General features: G+C 38.3%; 1 protein-coding gene across 1 annotated transcript; it reads right to left on the bottom strand.

Moving 5' to 3' along the window:
* Positions 1-1183: 1183 nt before the first annotated feature.
* edn3b (endothelin 3b) lies at positions 1184-15643 on the bottom strand. The gene is made up of 4 exons (XM_068338786.1): positions 15148-15643; positions 14448-14658; positions 7058-7216; positions 1184-3823 (listed from the first exon to the last, which is right to left on the bottom strand). The coding sequence occupies exons 1-4, from the start codon at positions 15215-15217 to the stop codon at positions 3769-3771; spliced, it is 495 nt and encodes a 164-aa protein (XP_068194887.1). The 5' UTR covers positions 15218-15643; the 3' UTR covers positions 1184-3768.
* Between the last annotated feature and the right edge of the window lie 451 nt (positions 15644-16094).

The following is a 16094-nucleotide window of genomic DNA, read 5'->3' as shown; positions in this document are numbered from 1 at the left end:
TGTAATACAGGAAACAACCACAGTAGAGACTGGTGTTTCTCATTATCTGTAGCAAAGCTGCAGTGATTTTTTTGTAGAACTGAAATAATCTGTATTTTATTATCTGCTGACAGTGTGGTATGGCTGACACGAATCAAAGGTCAACACACTCCAAATATTCTCAGTGAAAAATACATTATCAATGTTAATAACAAAACAGTCTTCTGTAGTGCGGATCAAACTTTACATTACAAATTAAAGGAAGAAAATGCAGTATATTATTTTAAAACTAGAGTTTGTTTGGTGAATACCAGCAATGAAGCTGCTGTCAGTACTTTTACACCAAAAATATCATCTCCAGTGTTGTGCATAGTTCTTTTATAGTTTTTAAGATATGGAAAGCTGAGGTTATATAAATCAACGATATGTTGAAAGGATATATGTAATTTACCACACATTTTTACTGTTTACACCACGTGGAAACCTATACGGTCATCCACTGAAGACCATCCAGATAAATAACTCTTCATTTTGATAGAAATACAAATTATTCACAGTTTCAATTATTTTTATATGCATTAATAAGTACTGAGTTGAAAAATAAATAATTGTATGGGGAGAAATGTAGTTATTTTAAAATCTAGAACCTCTAGACTAAAATCTATGTCACAAACAGAAACTAAAACAACAGTAACACTGAGAATTCAGACACATAAGGATATTGACTGTCAGTGTATTGTATATCGTCAGTGTATTTACAGTATATTGTCGCTAAATGAACCAGGCTACTGACAGATAACTCACTTAAGAGGGAGCTTATGCATAAAACATACATAAACACCGTTGTTGCCTCACCTTAATCTTACTACATCTACTACAGTACTAGTACAATCAGTTGTTGACAATGTCCATCTAAATAGTGTCTGGACACTGTGTTGGGTTACTGTCAGTTGATCAACCCAAAACTAAAACAACACAGTTGTTCTTCATCAAAACAGCATACAATATTCATAGACATGTCTATAAAACAAAGGTGTCTTGACTGCAAAATCAATTTTTTGCCAAAATAGTAACCTAACAGCCACGAAACAGGACCTGCAACAAAGGACCTTTGCTTTCTCACCCAAAGAGGAGGTGGGTGAGGCAAGTGTCAAGTATTAGATGATCCAATCTTCACTGTAAGAAAACAATAACGTATTTATTGAATAGGAAACAATATTTGTCCAGTAATGTCATAAACATGGCATGTTATATTCAAGTCCAGTAAGTACAAAATAATATATTTTCATTTGGGTTTTTTTCTTTCCATAAGAACAGTAAATGAACACATGTTGTGTACAATGTCATGTTTTGAAAAATCTCTGCTCATTTCCAAGGTTGATTCAGTCCAGATTTATTTATACCTTTAAGGTATAAATAAAAGGTATGTTTATACCATTCCTTTTAAACTATTGATTGTGAATATATCCTATAAAGATTCAGCCAGGGAGAAAAAAAGTTGTTTGTTGAGTCTCACTTCCACAAATGACTATTGGTTCTTTGCTAACCCTGAGTTTTAGATAGATAATCTGAAAATGATAGTCAACAATCAGCAATCTTTTTCTCATAGTTGCTGAAAACAGTAAATACACTGAACACAGCAGAACTAATTAAAAATTCTGAATGGCGTCAACATAATGTACCCACATGGACCACGCACAATCAGCCTGTTGAGTGATTTCATAATGAGTAATAAAAACAAAAGCTGTACGAGATGTTGTGTACTGCTCTTGTGACAGGAGAACTATTCCTTCTGACAAGGTACAAACGTTATAATGAGCACACACTGTCAGCTGGACAGGATCAGAGCTCAATGCAGGACCATACATAAGAGATATGAAGGATTCTTTTACTGAACACATTTTGCCCTGGATACACAGAACACTGTATATTATTTTGTCATGCTAATTTCTAGAAGAAACAAAGCATCATAGAATTAAACACTCCTGAAAGACAGTTTATTCAGATATTTGGTCATTTTTTTATCCCCCTAGACAGAAAGCAATGGAGGGATTATGGTCCAATAGTCCAACTGTCTGTCCATCCATCTGCTCCTTCCTCCAAGCTTTAATTAATGTCAATGTCACACATTACACAATTTTACACATACAGTATATTACTCATAATTTGTGGTTGTATATGTTTACATTTTACATATGTTCATGTGTTATATTTTATGGTTTCCATGAAAATATTAAAAGTAGATCTCTTGATGGTTGTATCATGTGGAGCATACCTAGTAAACTAAACCTTCCAGCATCACCAAACATCAAACATAAATGTACAATCATGAGCAGCTTACTATTTAGATTTTTTAAAATATAATATATAAGTTTAATGGAGACATTATTTAGTGTGAATCTGAAGGTTGGTCATTTGGTCTAGAGCAAATATTCATTTTCATATTCAACATTTACTACTATTAACTAGAAATTGAGGACATGCCATTTTCTGATGTATTTGTTGCGGAAAACTTTTAGGGAAATGTTATATAAGTCATATACAACTTTTCAATAATGTCAATAACCTGATTAATAACAATACTGGAGTGATTACCGTAAACATTGATAGGAAGAGCAGTTCATGCAGCAAAACAATAGAACCACTGAATTTTGTAAGTCTGTATTGCCATGCCCTTTATTAGGTCTGGTTAACAGTTGGAAAATGTAATTAGGATGTAATATAATGAAATGGACTGAGTGACATTGGCAGAGGCTTATGCTCTCCTACTCTATAAAGTAGTACCATGTCATCCAGTGCAACAACGTGGTTCTCTATTAGTTTGAGGAAAACAAATGGAATTATGGAATAGACAAATAAGACACAATCTTCGACAAAACAGCCAACTACTTGTCACTTGTAACAAAGCAGCTTCATGGTTGATTTTCATATTTTCAAAGGTTAAGAGTAACGTCAGCTTTACATGTTTACATATATGTAATCAAGAGCTACAAGCTATTTATGACAGTTAAAGGGCATGAACCCTGTTTTGTAATCAGATACACAGAACAGTTTTTGAATTACTTTGGCTGGCACTGAGCTTTTTCAAAAACCATGCTAAAAATGTGTCAGTTTGCACAGAGTCAAAGTTGGCCAGGAAAAAACAATATGACTGACAGCTTGGTAATTTATATCTATTGAATTTCTGGGAAAAGTGTTAGGAACAAAGTAGGTTCATTATAAAGGTGTGAATGTTCTCCAGAATGACAGCAGTAGTTCCATAAATCAAAGCTTAATATAATGCCCCACAACACAGGTGGTCAAAAGGTGGTTCCTGCTTGTTTTTGTGTACTGTTTTTTATCTTTCAAGCTGGGTTATCACAATGTCACATCTTGCTCATATTTCCAAGGGTTCCAATGGTTCAAGCTGATCTTTTTATTGTGAAGCTTCGTCTAAAGTACTCTGGTACCTTGTGTAAAGTATAGATTAAGCTTGACAGAAGTAAGGCTACTGCCATTTCAATTATGGCGAAAATAATCCTCATAATGCTTTCACGGGGAAACAAAAGGCCTCCAGGGATCTGTGGTAAAATTTGGTGGAGAGTTCTTGATATCACTCAGCCTGATGGAACTTGCTTTAACACAGAGTACTTTCAGGAATGCTGGCATTGTCAATCTCCAAAGCTCTTTTCTTGAATTTCAGTATACTTGTGGAGAAAAGAGTGCCAAATGGAGAATGAAGGAGCTGAAGAGGAGGAAGAAGTCCATTCACCCTGGGAGGAGAGCAGGAAATGGAGAGGCTTTGAGCTGTCATCCAAGACCACGGACTCTGTGGCGGGTCCTGATTGGCAGTGCCTGCAGGGGCCTTTGAAGAGAACATTTTATATTAAAGTTTTATTATTTAAAAGTCAACTACGTGCTTTAGTGATAAACTTCCACAAAGATTGGGAATCACAAGAGAAATATTGCAGAAAAAACACACTTGGTATTTGTTGGATTTGTAACTCTCTCCTACACAGTGAACAAATGAAATTGCACGGTCATCAAGAAACCTTGTCTCTTCAAGTTTCAAACTTACACTATCTAATTTATTAATTGTTTCGTACCAACAATCTAATTACTAAATTATACATGATAAAGGCCACAGACTTACAAAAAACATGTCCCTTTTTTTTAGTAGTACTTTATTCCCTAGGGACTCAGGTACTTCCCCATAGTAGCTGGGGAGGTTAGGGTTTGGCCAGATTGTATATGTGCTTGACAGCTAGCTTTGAATAAATGAATTTACACCAAAAAAAAAAAAAAAATCTAATAAAGAAATGACTTGTTTTTTAACTAGACATGAACTACTAAACATCTTTCTACAAAAGTCAAAGAAAGCTGTGTGCTTAGTTAGTTTGTAATGCGTTGGTTGATATTTTAGGTTGCAAATTATATAACTACTTTGTGACCAAACACACTAAGAAATACAACAACTTGCCTGATCAAGAATGGGCAAGAGAATCATATGCTTTTCTAGCTAAGCTGTATAACCAGCAAGGTGTCTTTTTTTACTAAACTTCACAAATCCAGAGATGCAGGTATCAAGACAAGTTATGCCATACCACACAAAATAGAAACACGGAACCATTTTCTGATGGAGAGATATTAAGGCTGTATTTGAGAATGTGCCCATATTCTGACACATTGCAAGGAGAATGATTGAGCACACTGCAGGAAATCTGAAGCTGCAGCTGCAGTACAGAGTGATCAACTTTGATTTTTTTGATTTGGTTATGTAAGTAAATGCATGTTTAGACATATTGAGAGAAAATGTGATTTGAATCACAGCTGCTTTGTTGCTCTTTTGGAGGATAATGAGACTGATTATGGTGATATATTCTACCACACATCTGTCATATGTCTCAGCCTGGGCAAAATGTTGAAAAAAGTATGGATTGGAGACTTCAGTTTTGCTGTTGATGTGACTGCACCAATAAATGAACGCAATGCCAAACAACAGTGCAAGGGCCTATTTTTGCATGAAATGAACAGCTTGGCAAAGGTTTTTATGAGAAACTTGCAGCTTCTCTTGAGCCAAATAACAACATTCTCACCCACTCGCCAACACTGAAGTCACACCTTGAGCTGACCACATCCATAGATACTCATCCATTTTAGAAATACTGCCTGTTGAATTTTCAAGGCAATTTTAAGACTGTTACTACAGTTGAAAATGAAAAGCACATGATTTTTTTCCCTACTTCATAAATGTACCCCAAAATCAAACAGAAGACAATTTATGCTCTACTTTAACAATAGATGACAATACAGATAGAAACTTCCCTAAATCTTTAGCATTCTTTCTGCACATAATCTGGACACCTTACGGATAGAAACAAGAGGAACAAAATCCATCAATCCCATGATTGCACTGTAGTTAAAATTCAAATAAGGCAACTGTGATACAACAAAGAAGAAAAAAGTGAAAAAGTGTTAAAGAAAAAAATAATCAAAAAACATTTTGTCCTCGGGTTTCACTGTACCTAACAGCTTCACAAAGTACTGTCAACTACAGTATATCACTCTGCCCACTTCTGTTGATCTGTACTTGATACATTATGACAAACCTTCTCTGAGCAACAAAGTACTTGCAATCAGATAATATGACCTTGTTCGTGTAAAGGAAAATACAGCAGTAAGCAGGTGATGAATAGACGATATATTGATGGATGTATCCTTTTCATATATTGAGGGATCTTAAATAGGTCTGTATGTCTGTCTTCTGTCTTTAAATCACTTTTACTTTTTAAAACGAATTACTTTTTTAAAATTAGTTACAATTTCACAGGATACTTGCTTGGAAATGGTGAAAATAAAAATGTCATAGGCCATAGATGATAATTTTTGCATAATTTTAAAAATTGCCCATTTCTGCTCGAATGAGTTACATGAAGTATTTTTGTATATTTGCATGATGAAATTTTAAAAAGTTTCTGAGCTGACTTTTCTGAAGATATTGCATGTTTTCTTTATTTTGTAAGTAGACTTTATAATTATTTGAAGTGGATAACACAAAGCAAACAGTCTTATAGAGTAACAGCATGCAGAAATGATTCAGAGCCTCTTGTATTTTGTCTCTTGAATATTAATTTTTGGATATTACCTCATGACACATATAGTAATATTAAAATGATTGTTTTTCATGACCATGAATACTAGAACTGAAGGATTTATTCAATTCCTGATAATGGATAAACATTGTTTTTTATATCCATGCATATTACCAAGAGCCATTAGGCAATGCATTTCCCCTGGCCATTGCGAAATTATATATTAGTGGTAAACAGCAGATGCACAAATGTATGCTCCCTCAGGCCAGGTCAGTCAGAAATACATGTCAAAATCATGCTTACAAAAAAACTGTGTACTGTATATGTAAAACTTAAAGCACATGTACAATATTTCATTTAAAATTTAAAATACCAAATTGATGTGGAAACAACAACAAAAGTATTATATTCATTCATTTATTCATTTTCTATATCATGGGTGGCAGGGTTGCTGGAGCTTATCCCCTCCGACTGGGGGCTTGAGGCAAGGTACACGCCAGGCGCGATGCCAGTGCACCGCAAAAAAGAATTATAATAAACTTTTTGGCAAAGACATGTAAAAAAAAAAGATAAGACAAAACTTTCTAACTAGTTAATGGCAACGCTCCAGCTTATGTCTGATGTGTATTCTAACTTTCATGAAAAATATAAAATTCTTGAGTTATGCCCCAGACAAAGCAAAACGTTCACAGACTTAAAGACAGTCAGGTATAATGAATAAAATAAAAACATCTACTTTATATCCCTGGCATTATATGATCTTGGATTAAAGAAGCAGAAAATGTAAACAATTACATGACATCAGGAAATAAATATACACATTACAGCTTTGGACAACATAATGAGTACTTCCAAACTGGCCATGCTTGGTGTTTTTCGGCTATTTGTTTTCTTTTATTTATTGGCACAAGGAAAAGATTTGATTAATGATTAGCATTGTGTGTTTGTAAAATATACACAGTGAGAATGATTCAGTCAGTCAGTCATACAGAGAGAAACACACTGACCTTGACTGACAAAAATCATGGCACTCAGTGTCTGTATCGAGTATAGCACAAACACAGCGTTGAGTCTGTTCCTCCTCGCATTCAGCTGCTTGTTTGCCAGGATTGCGTTTTACTCTCTGAGGTCCTCTGTAGCTTGACATTCCATAGGGAACAGTGCGTCTAGGAATTTCAAGAAAAAAACAGAGTCAAAATAAAAGAACTTCACATAGACACATGCATGCTATCCATCATGTGTCTCAACATGTCACAAAATGAAATGGAAATGACAGTTGGAAACTATCTGGGCATCAATCTTTTTTAACCTAAAGCCATATTGACATGGATAAAATACCTCCCCAACTGACTGACTGTCAGTCAGTCAGTCAGTCAGTCAGACAGAGACAGACAGAGACAGACAGAGACAGACAGAGACAGACAGACAGACTACACTGGACAAGACATACACTACACTAACAGACACATGCAGCACTAACAGGACATATACTAAACTAAAATATAAACAGTATAAAATACAATAAAAGGTGAAAGTGAAGATAGCAGGAGGCCCACATAGTGGGTAAGGTACGCCCTTCTTACATTGTCAGACATGTCACTATCTAATGTCACATCACAACACCTTGGCCCCTCTAACACTGCAGCACAGTGACACATCCCATCTCCTCCCCTCCATTCAACCGCGTGCTGACCTCACCGCCTCCCCCCGCTCCTCCTGAGAGTCATTGTACCTGATGGCACAGAGCACAAAGGAAGACCTCAGCCTCTCTGTGGAGGCACTGTATGACAGCAGTCTGATGCAGAAGGTGCTTCTCTGCTGGGAGAAGGTGGTGTGCAAGGGGTGGCTGGTGTTGTTTATGATCGCCCTGACTTTGGACATGGTCCTGCTCTCCAGAAGCGTCTCCACAGAGTCCAGGCTCAGCCCGACCACTGAGCCCGCTCTGCGGATGAGTCTCTATTCCTGGCTCCGCCGCCCCAACAAACAAGGGCATATGACAGCATACTGGAAAGTACGGACTGAAGAACACGAGAAGGACAGATGTTTTAGGAGGCCAGTCTCCTCAGGAAGTACATCCTGCTCTGCCCCTTCTTGTACACACAGTCCGAGTTGAGTGATCAGTCCAGTCTGCTGTCTAGCTGCAGTCCCAGGTACTTATAGTTTTCTACCACCTCCACCTCACTGCCCTCGATCACTGGCTGTGGAGAGGGAGGTGCCCGCCGGAAATCCAGCATCATCTCCTTTGTCTTGGAGACGTTGAGCTGGAGCTGGTTCTGTTGGCACCACTCCGCGAAGTCAGCCACCAATGCCCTGTACCCCCCCTCATCACCCTCCCGGATACATGCCACAACCGCAGTGTCATTGGAGTACTTCTGTATGTGGCATGTATCCGAGTTGTGCTTTAAGTTCGACATGTAGAGGGTGTAGAGAAGGGGGAAGAGCACGGTCCCCCGTACGCCCCCGTGCTGCTGGTCACCATAGAAGACAAAGAGTCCTCCATACGGACGTACTGGGGTCTGTCTGTTAGGTACTCCGTGATCCAGCTCACGAGGTAGGGGTCCACAGCCATGGAGGTCAGTTTATCCTGCAGGAGCCGGGGCTGGATGGTGTTGAAGGCACTCGTGCAAATAATTCACAAGCATCGACATATTTATTAGAAACGTGAATTACGTTATGTTGTTATTATGTTATTATGTTGTCTGTATGAGCTATACCTTGGACTTATTTTTTAAAAGTCCTGGTGTTAAGCTATGAAGTAGTGTGATGCATCCTTCAGTACAATGAAGGTAGCTTTAGCTAGCTGAGTGCGGCAGACAAAGCTTTTTGGGGGGACTGGAATAGCAACATTCAACCATAATTTATCTGGCAAGTATACAAAAACTTAAAGGGACAGTAAAGTTAATTTTAAGTGACATGTTATTCATCATTATGAAAAATAGAAAAAAAAATTTTTTTATGTGTAACATCATCTGGTTGGTCAAAAAGGCCTAAAATCTGTGCCGCAGCAGCTACTGCATTCAGTGGTCACGAGGGCGTCATACGTCACTGGGGCCAAACATAGCAGCCATAAGAAACAACGCAATTCTAGATGCGATTAACACCAAAAGTATCATGGTTACCTGCGCTGTGAACGGTTGTGTCAACAGAACAGCAAAAAGACGCAAAGACAAGGACCTGTCGTTCTTTAGGATACCTTCTGGGAAGGTACCGCGCTAAAAATGCTCACGCTCTAGCCCGTCAATGGGATTATCCTTATTATGTTAGCATTGAGCTAACCGCCATTTAATTACTATTGGACTGTGTGGAATTAATAACAACTCTTGTTGTTATTAATTCCACAGTAAATTTATTTGAAAGCCGCGTCTTTTTGCTGTTCTGTTTTTTGCATTTCAGCGGCAGACTGCTGTCATGCAGCGCTGCCAAAGAGAGGCTGAGGTCCTCCTTCGTGCCCCGTGCTATCAGGGGGTAGGTGGCGAGGTCAGCACGCGGTTGAATGGATTTAATTTAATTTTATACTGTTTATATTTAAATTTTATACTGTTTATATTTTTAGTTATAGTTTAGTATATAAGTCCTGTTAGTGCTGCATGTGTCTGTTAGTGTAGTGTATGTCTTGTGGTATGTCCTGTGATATCAGTGTTTCTTTTTCTCCTGGTGGTAATCCAGTATTTATTCGTGATGTAATGCCTGAGCAGTGGATATGTACAATTTCCTCCGGGAACAGAAAATACATACATACATACATACATACATACATCTATCTATCTATTTATTTATTGTTTCTTATGGCTGCTAAGCTATGTTTGGCCCAGGTGACGTATGACTCCCTCGTGACCACTGAATGCGGAACATTAACTTTACTGTCCCTTTAACGGAAACATATTTTTTAGGGCTGTCATATTAACACATTAATTAGATTAATTAATTACGCTGCAAATTAAAACGCTATAAAAATTAACGCAATTCATCGTGAGTGGCAAGTCAATGTTCGAGCATTTTAAATTTGGCCGATTAAGGAACCCGTAGGCTGCAGTGACGTCACTTCGTACCTGCGCCACTAGTCAAAAGCAGAGTGACTGACAACAGAGATGGACGCCACACAGGAGAGCGAGGCAAGCCCACTCTGACCTTTGGACGGAAAGTTTATTTATAGAAAGAACAAATACGGAACTATCAGCAAAAAAGCAGTGATTCTGCGCTGCCAATCTGCGCTGTAGACGCCTCCGTCAGTCTGCCCCAGGGCAGCTGTGGCTAAACACGTAGCTTACCATCACCAAGTATGAATGAGGACTGAATGAATAATGGATCCGATGTAAAGCATCTTTGAGTATCCAGAAAAGCGCTATATAAATCGAATCCATTATTATTATTATTATTATTGTTATTATTATTATTATTATTTGTACCTTTTGTGAAAGAATTTTCATTCACTGAAGCAGCTCCAGCCTAACGTATCATTTAAATGCAAAACATGTAAAGGACAAAGTGTTGAACGTTAGCTTACCCTTTTACATGAGAAGCCTTTTGGCATCTTGCGGCTGATGTTTCCTTATTTAGAGGCATGTTATACTATTCATTTTGAATTGCTGTATTGAGTCAGCTTTAGTATTCCTTTTGACTGAGAGTCTGCTTATGTGCCTATTTGAGACTCAGCCTTATTATATTTATTTTATTTAACTTATTTAACTGTATTCATATTGCATTTTTAAGAAATGCACCTGGCCTAATTGTTTGCTGATATGCTTGGCCTTTTTTCTTTCGAATTTCATTTATAAAGCACACTTAACCAATAAAAATGTGGATTTCAAATCTTCTCTTCTGAGTACATTGCATTGATTAGTCATGCACTACAATTTTGTAATGTCCTACAATTCAAATTCTTTATTTGGGGGCCCTTAGCAGGTATGAGATTAAAATGTGATTAATTAGATTAATTAATTACAAATCCTGTAATTAGTCAGTCAGTCAGTCATCTTCAGATTGCCACTGCTATTTCCGCCGCAGCGGGTCTAGGGGAGCTGGAGCCTATCTCAGCGGCATAGGGCGTGAGGCAGGGGACACTCCGGGCACGACGCCAGTGCACCGCGGAGCCACACACAAAGACATACAACCGTGCACACACACACTCAATCCTACGGGCAATTCGGAACGGCCAATCAACCTGAAGCGCATGCTTTTGGAGGTGGGAGGAAGCCGGAGAACCTGGAGAGAACCCACGCAGACACGGGGAGAGCATGCGAACTCCGCACAAGGCGGGACTCGAACCCGGGTCCGCCGTGTTGTGAGGCGGCAGCGCTAACCACTGCGCCACCGTGCCGCCCAGCACTAATATTTTTGTTTGTTTATTCGATTTTGTTTTTTAACATTTATGTAACCAGGTACAGGAGTTGAGAACATGTCTTCATTTTCAATGATGACTAGGCATTCATACATACATACACCACTGTGAGACACTGGAGGAGACAGATTCAAACTGCCAACCAGTATTCATTGGACAACCCGCTTGACCATCTAAACCAGTGGTCCCCAACCCCCGGTCCGCGGACCGGTACAGGTCCGTGGGTCATTTGGTACCAGGCCGCACAGAAAGAAAAAAATTATTTACATTACGTTTTATTTATTTCAGAGTCTGAAAAACGTTCAATTTTGAAAAGTGACGTCTGTGCGGAATGACGCAGAGAAGAATGCATGTGTCTGTCCCGCTTGGCAGGTCTTGGTCACGTGACAGGTTATCAGCCCGCACAATAAAGCACCCACAACTGCGCAAATGTTCTGGATTAAAGTCAAGTCAGATAATCCTGAGATCATCCAAATAGTATTGAAACCCTGCTTCCATTTCCAACCTCTTGTCTTTGTGAAGCGGGATTTTCTGCAGTGACTGTAAACAAAACCAAACTGCGAGGAAGACCGGACATCCAGAACACACTTCAGGTGTCATTGTCTCCCGTTACCCCTAGATCAGCCGTCTCCAACCCTTAATTCTCGTTATTGTAGTTATGATTTGATAGACTTGTTCACCCTATTGGAAATGATCAGTATTTCTCCTACGTTGAATGCACTGATTGTAAGTCGCTATATTTCAAAATAAACCTCATCAGTGCAGTCACTTCAATGGAGTTTTTAATATAATTATTTCTTACAATTATTTAGTTTACAGAGATGTTGATTATCAATTTTTGAAAAAAAAGGTTGTTTATTTTCTTTTGTCTGCGTTTTACGTAAAACCACTGCGGATGATTTATTATTAGACTACAGCTGTCCTGGCGTCTTTAATGATTATCGTGCAAATGAAGGCTGGTCCATGAAAATATTGTCTTAGATGAAACCAGACCGTGGCGCAAAAAAGGTTGGGATGCGCTGATCTAAACCACAGCTGTCCCATTAATACATTTAGCTGTACCACTCTACAGTCCATTAGAAGGTGGTTGAGAGCGGCTTCCCAAATTATAATGATAAACCAACAGCGAGAAGCTAAGCCCTCAAATTTACTTTCCACACTGATGTTTCAGGAAACTTGTTAGAAGTCACAGCATTTCTTCAGCATTTGGGGTCCCACACAGCTGTAGCTGTAGCTTTATATTTCTATACCCCTTCTGTCTTTTAAACTATGCCAATATGTCTCAACATGCTGAGCAGTAATAAAGTGTACTGTTTACCTGAAACAGCCCACAGCAGTCTTGGCGCAAGAAGATAGTAAAATAAAGAATGTTTTCCTGCTGTCTTGCCAAGAATTTTAATGTGTGATTAGGTGTTGCCCAAAAAAGCCACAAAAAAAAAAAAGAAAGTGATGGAATTTATGGATTGAAATGTTGCTACTAGTCTATGGCGTACTTGACCAGATGCATAAACACAGTCTGTGAAAAATTGTCACTTAGTGTTATGATGCTGGCTCCTCACATTTAATTTTGAACTTGCTACATGTAGCGCCAACATAACTCTTGGAGTACTTCCACCAGTCACCACAGTCACCACAGTCCAATAGCCTGTGGTGACTAGAGAACGACTCTGTTGGTGGCCCCTGGAACAACAAACCAAATGACTTCCACCACTACCTCGTCATATTGCCTTTCTCTGTGTTTTTCCGTTCACAATATCATAAATTATTGCAGTTCAGTTCTGTATCTATGTGAAGAGTTCATTCAAGTGTCAGCTGAGGTATGTTTTAATCTATTCATTTGGTATTGTTGGAAAGGACTACAACTACAATACAATTTCCTCCGGGATTATACAATTTCCTCCGGGATTAATAAAGTATCTATCTATCTATCTATCTATCTATCTATCTATCTATCTATCTATCTATCTATCTATCTATCTATCTATCTATCTATCTATCTATCTATCTATCTATCTATCTATCTATCTATCTATCTATCTATCTATCTATCTATCTATCTATCTATCTATCTATCTATCTATCTATCTATCTAACAACAAAAAATACCACTGTGGATATTTTTAGTCAGAAAAAAACCTCCCCTTGAATAAATCCAGCGCCTGTATGAGGTTTCATTATATTATTTCTATCTATTAAGGTCTTTGCAACCATTTAAACATTGTGAGATCATGACAGGGGAATTACCAGGACACCATATTTATTATCACAAATTACAGGTAACAACCATGATTAGGTGGAAGGCTATACTTGAGACACTCATTCATTGTTGAATTGTATTGCCAGGTCATCATTTGCAGATGGTTTGGGTTGAATACTAGGAATCTGACAAAGACTGAATGAATGTAAATTTTTCTAAACTGTCTTGCAGCTGCTTTAATGAGTCCTGCATCAGTTTGGCATCAGTGAGGGATACATTCACTGTGTTATATTAAAAATTTTGGTGATTGCATTGACACTCATCCTTCTAAATCAATAAAGTCAACTTGATTAACAACCATCTAATCATAATGCAAGAATTTTTAAAGATGCATCAAATTATATTTGATTTGTAATCCTCAACATTGCATGAAATTCAGGATGAGCTTGAAATACATAAAGATGTGCAAAAGGCCAACCATCACTACAGAGTAAGATAGATTGAATGGGCATAATTAGCCACATTATGACTTTACATTTTCCAATAAAAACATCCAGCTCTCTGATGTAAGACTGACCTGGCAGCGTTTAGCCTGTGCTGGGCTTGCCACCACTTGAACCATGACGGGCGCCCCAGGGCAAGCCTTGCTACATTAAACTGGCATCGGTAATAATCTCCTATTCAAGTTTGCAAACCATTCACATGCCACACTTTAAGAAACGTATTTAATTAGTACTCTTTGCCCCTCATGACAAAAGATGAGATAATCTATGGTGCAAGCCTGGAGATGAGTACACAGCACTGACATGTCAAGTAGTCTGCAGGGATTTAATGTCCTAGTTATTGATGGAGCATGTCTTACTCAGGAGTGTTGATCCAGATGATGTCCAAGTGACAGTAGTAGACGCACTCTTTGTCTTTATAGGAATAACAAGTGCAGCGTTTGGATCTGAACTTTGGCTCCGTTCCATCAGACAGCCATGAACCGGTGGAAGCTCTGGAGCTAGACACCCTGCGGGACTCTGGGAGACGTGTGGGGCTGACCTCGGACATGACCAAGGCATCAATGACACCTTGTTTTTCACAAGAAACAAATTACAATTTTAGTGCTTTGTAGATAACAAAACTATAATTGACAAATATAAAGATAAAAGTTTTCTTGAAAGGTTGTGTTATACTATGCCACACTTTAAGAAAGATATTTAATTAGTACTCTTTGCCCCTCATGACAAAAAATGTTATTATATATATATATATATATATATATATATATATATATATATATAATAACATATATATAATTATATATATATATATGCACATGTACACATATAGAAACACACACACACATATTTTTTTGACAATGTAAATACCTTGGAAGAGGATCAATGTGAGTATTTTGAAAAGCATTTTTTGCTTTGTACATAACGTAACTATTATTAACAAATGTAACTATAAAAATTGTTTTTGATAGGTTGTATTCGATATAGATAGATATGAACACATGCAGACATACACATACACACAAAACATATTTTGCAGATTTCTGACAATACACATACCTTGAAAGAGGATTAGTGTGAGTATTTTAAAAAGCATTATCTTCACGATGACGTATAAAATCCTTGACATGTCAAATACTCCAAAACGGAATCATATCTTGCTCAGGATGCGGCGCACGTGTCCAGGTCAATCTCCTACGAGCATCGAAGTGAAATCCATTAACTGCGTGTAGATGTTCTGTGCAGCTCCTCTCATGTGGTGCAGATGTCAGACAACGAAGAGGATGTTTTGCAACACTATTCCTTTCATATCAGATCTTTCATATCGTTAATCATTATTTTGTTTGCGCCGAAGTAGGAGGAAACTGCGGTTTCCCCAAATACGAATTACTCTCCCGCCAAGCGCACCTTGTGAGGGTGATTGTCAGGGCAGAGCACATCGACGCGCCTCACTACCGCGAAGTTACAGTTACACGATTCAAAGGTAGACCGGGGCGTTGGCGGCGTTTGGAGCCACCCTTCACACTCCGTCTGTGCAGTGCATCAGGACTGACTGAACTGGTCTGTCCTCCACTAGTCAGTCGGTGGAAGACAGAGGATCTTAAAGGGACAGTAGAGTTAATTTTAAGAGACATACAGCGGTACCTCTACTTACGAAATTAATTGGTTCCGGAAGTAATTACGTAAGTAGAAAATAAGAATTATTAGCCATAAGAAACAATGTAATCCACGACACGATTAAGTCCAAAATTGGCATGGTTACCTGTGCGGTGAATGGTTGTGTCAACAGAACATCAAGAAAACACAAAAAGAAGGGCCTATCGTTCCTTAGAATATTAATTCCACACTGTCCGACAGTAACAAATGGCGGCTAGCTCAATGCTAACATAATATGGAAAATCCCATTGAGCGGCTAGCGACCGGTTGGCATCGGTACCGATCAATGGAAAACCTGGGATGAGTCGCTAGATGGTTTACTGTAATGACACAGTAAACCATCTAGCGAC

This window comes from Antennarius striatus, chromosome 2, assembly GCF_040054535.1.
Source record: "Antennarius striatus isolate MH-2024 chromosome 2, ASM4005453v1, whole genome shotgun sequence".
NCBI lineage: Eukaryota > Metazoa > Chordata > Actinopteri > Lophiiformes > Antennariidae > Antennarius > Antennarius striatus.
The sequence above is the reverse complement of the archived record's forward strand: the minus strand, read 5'-3'. Positions and strand labels throughout refer to the sequence as shown.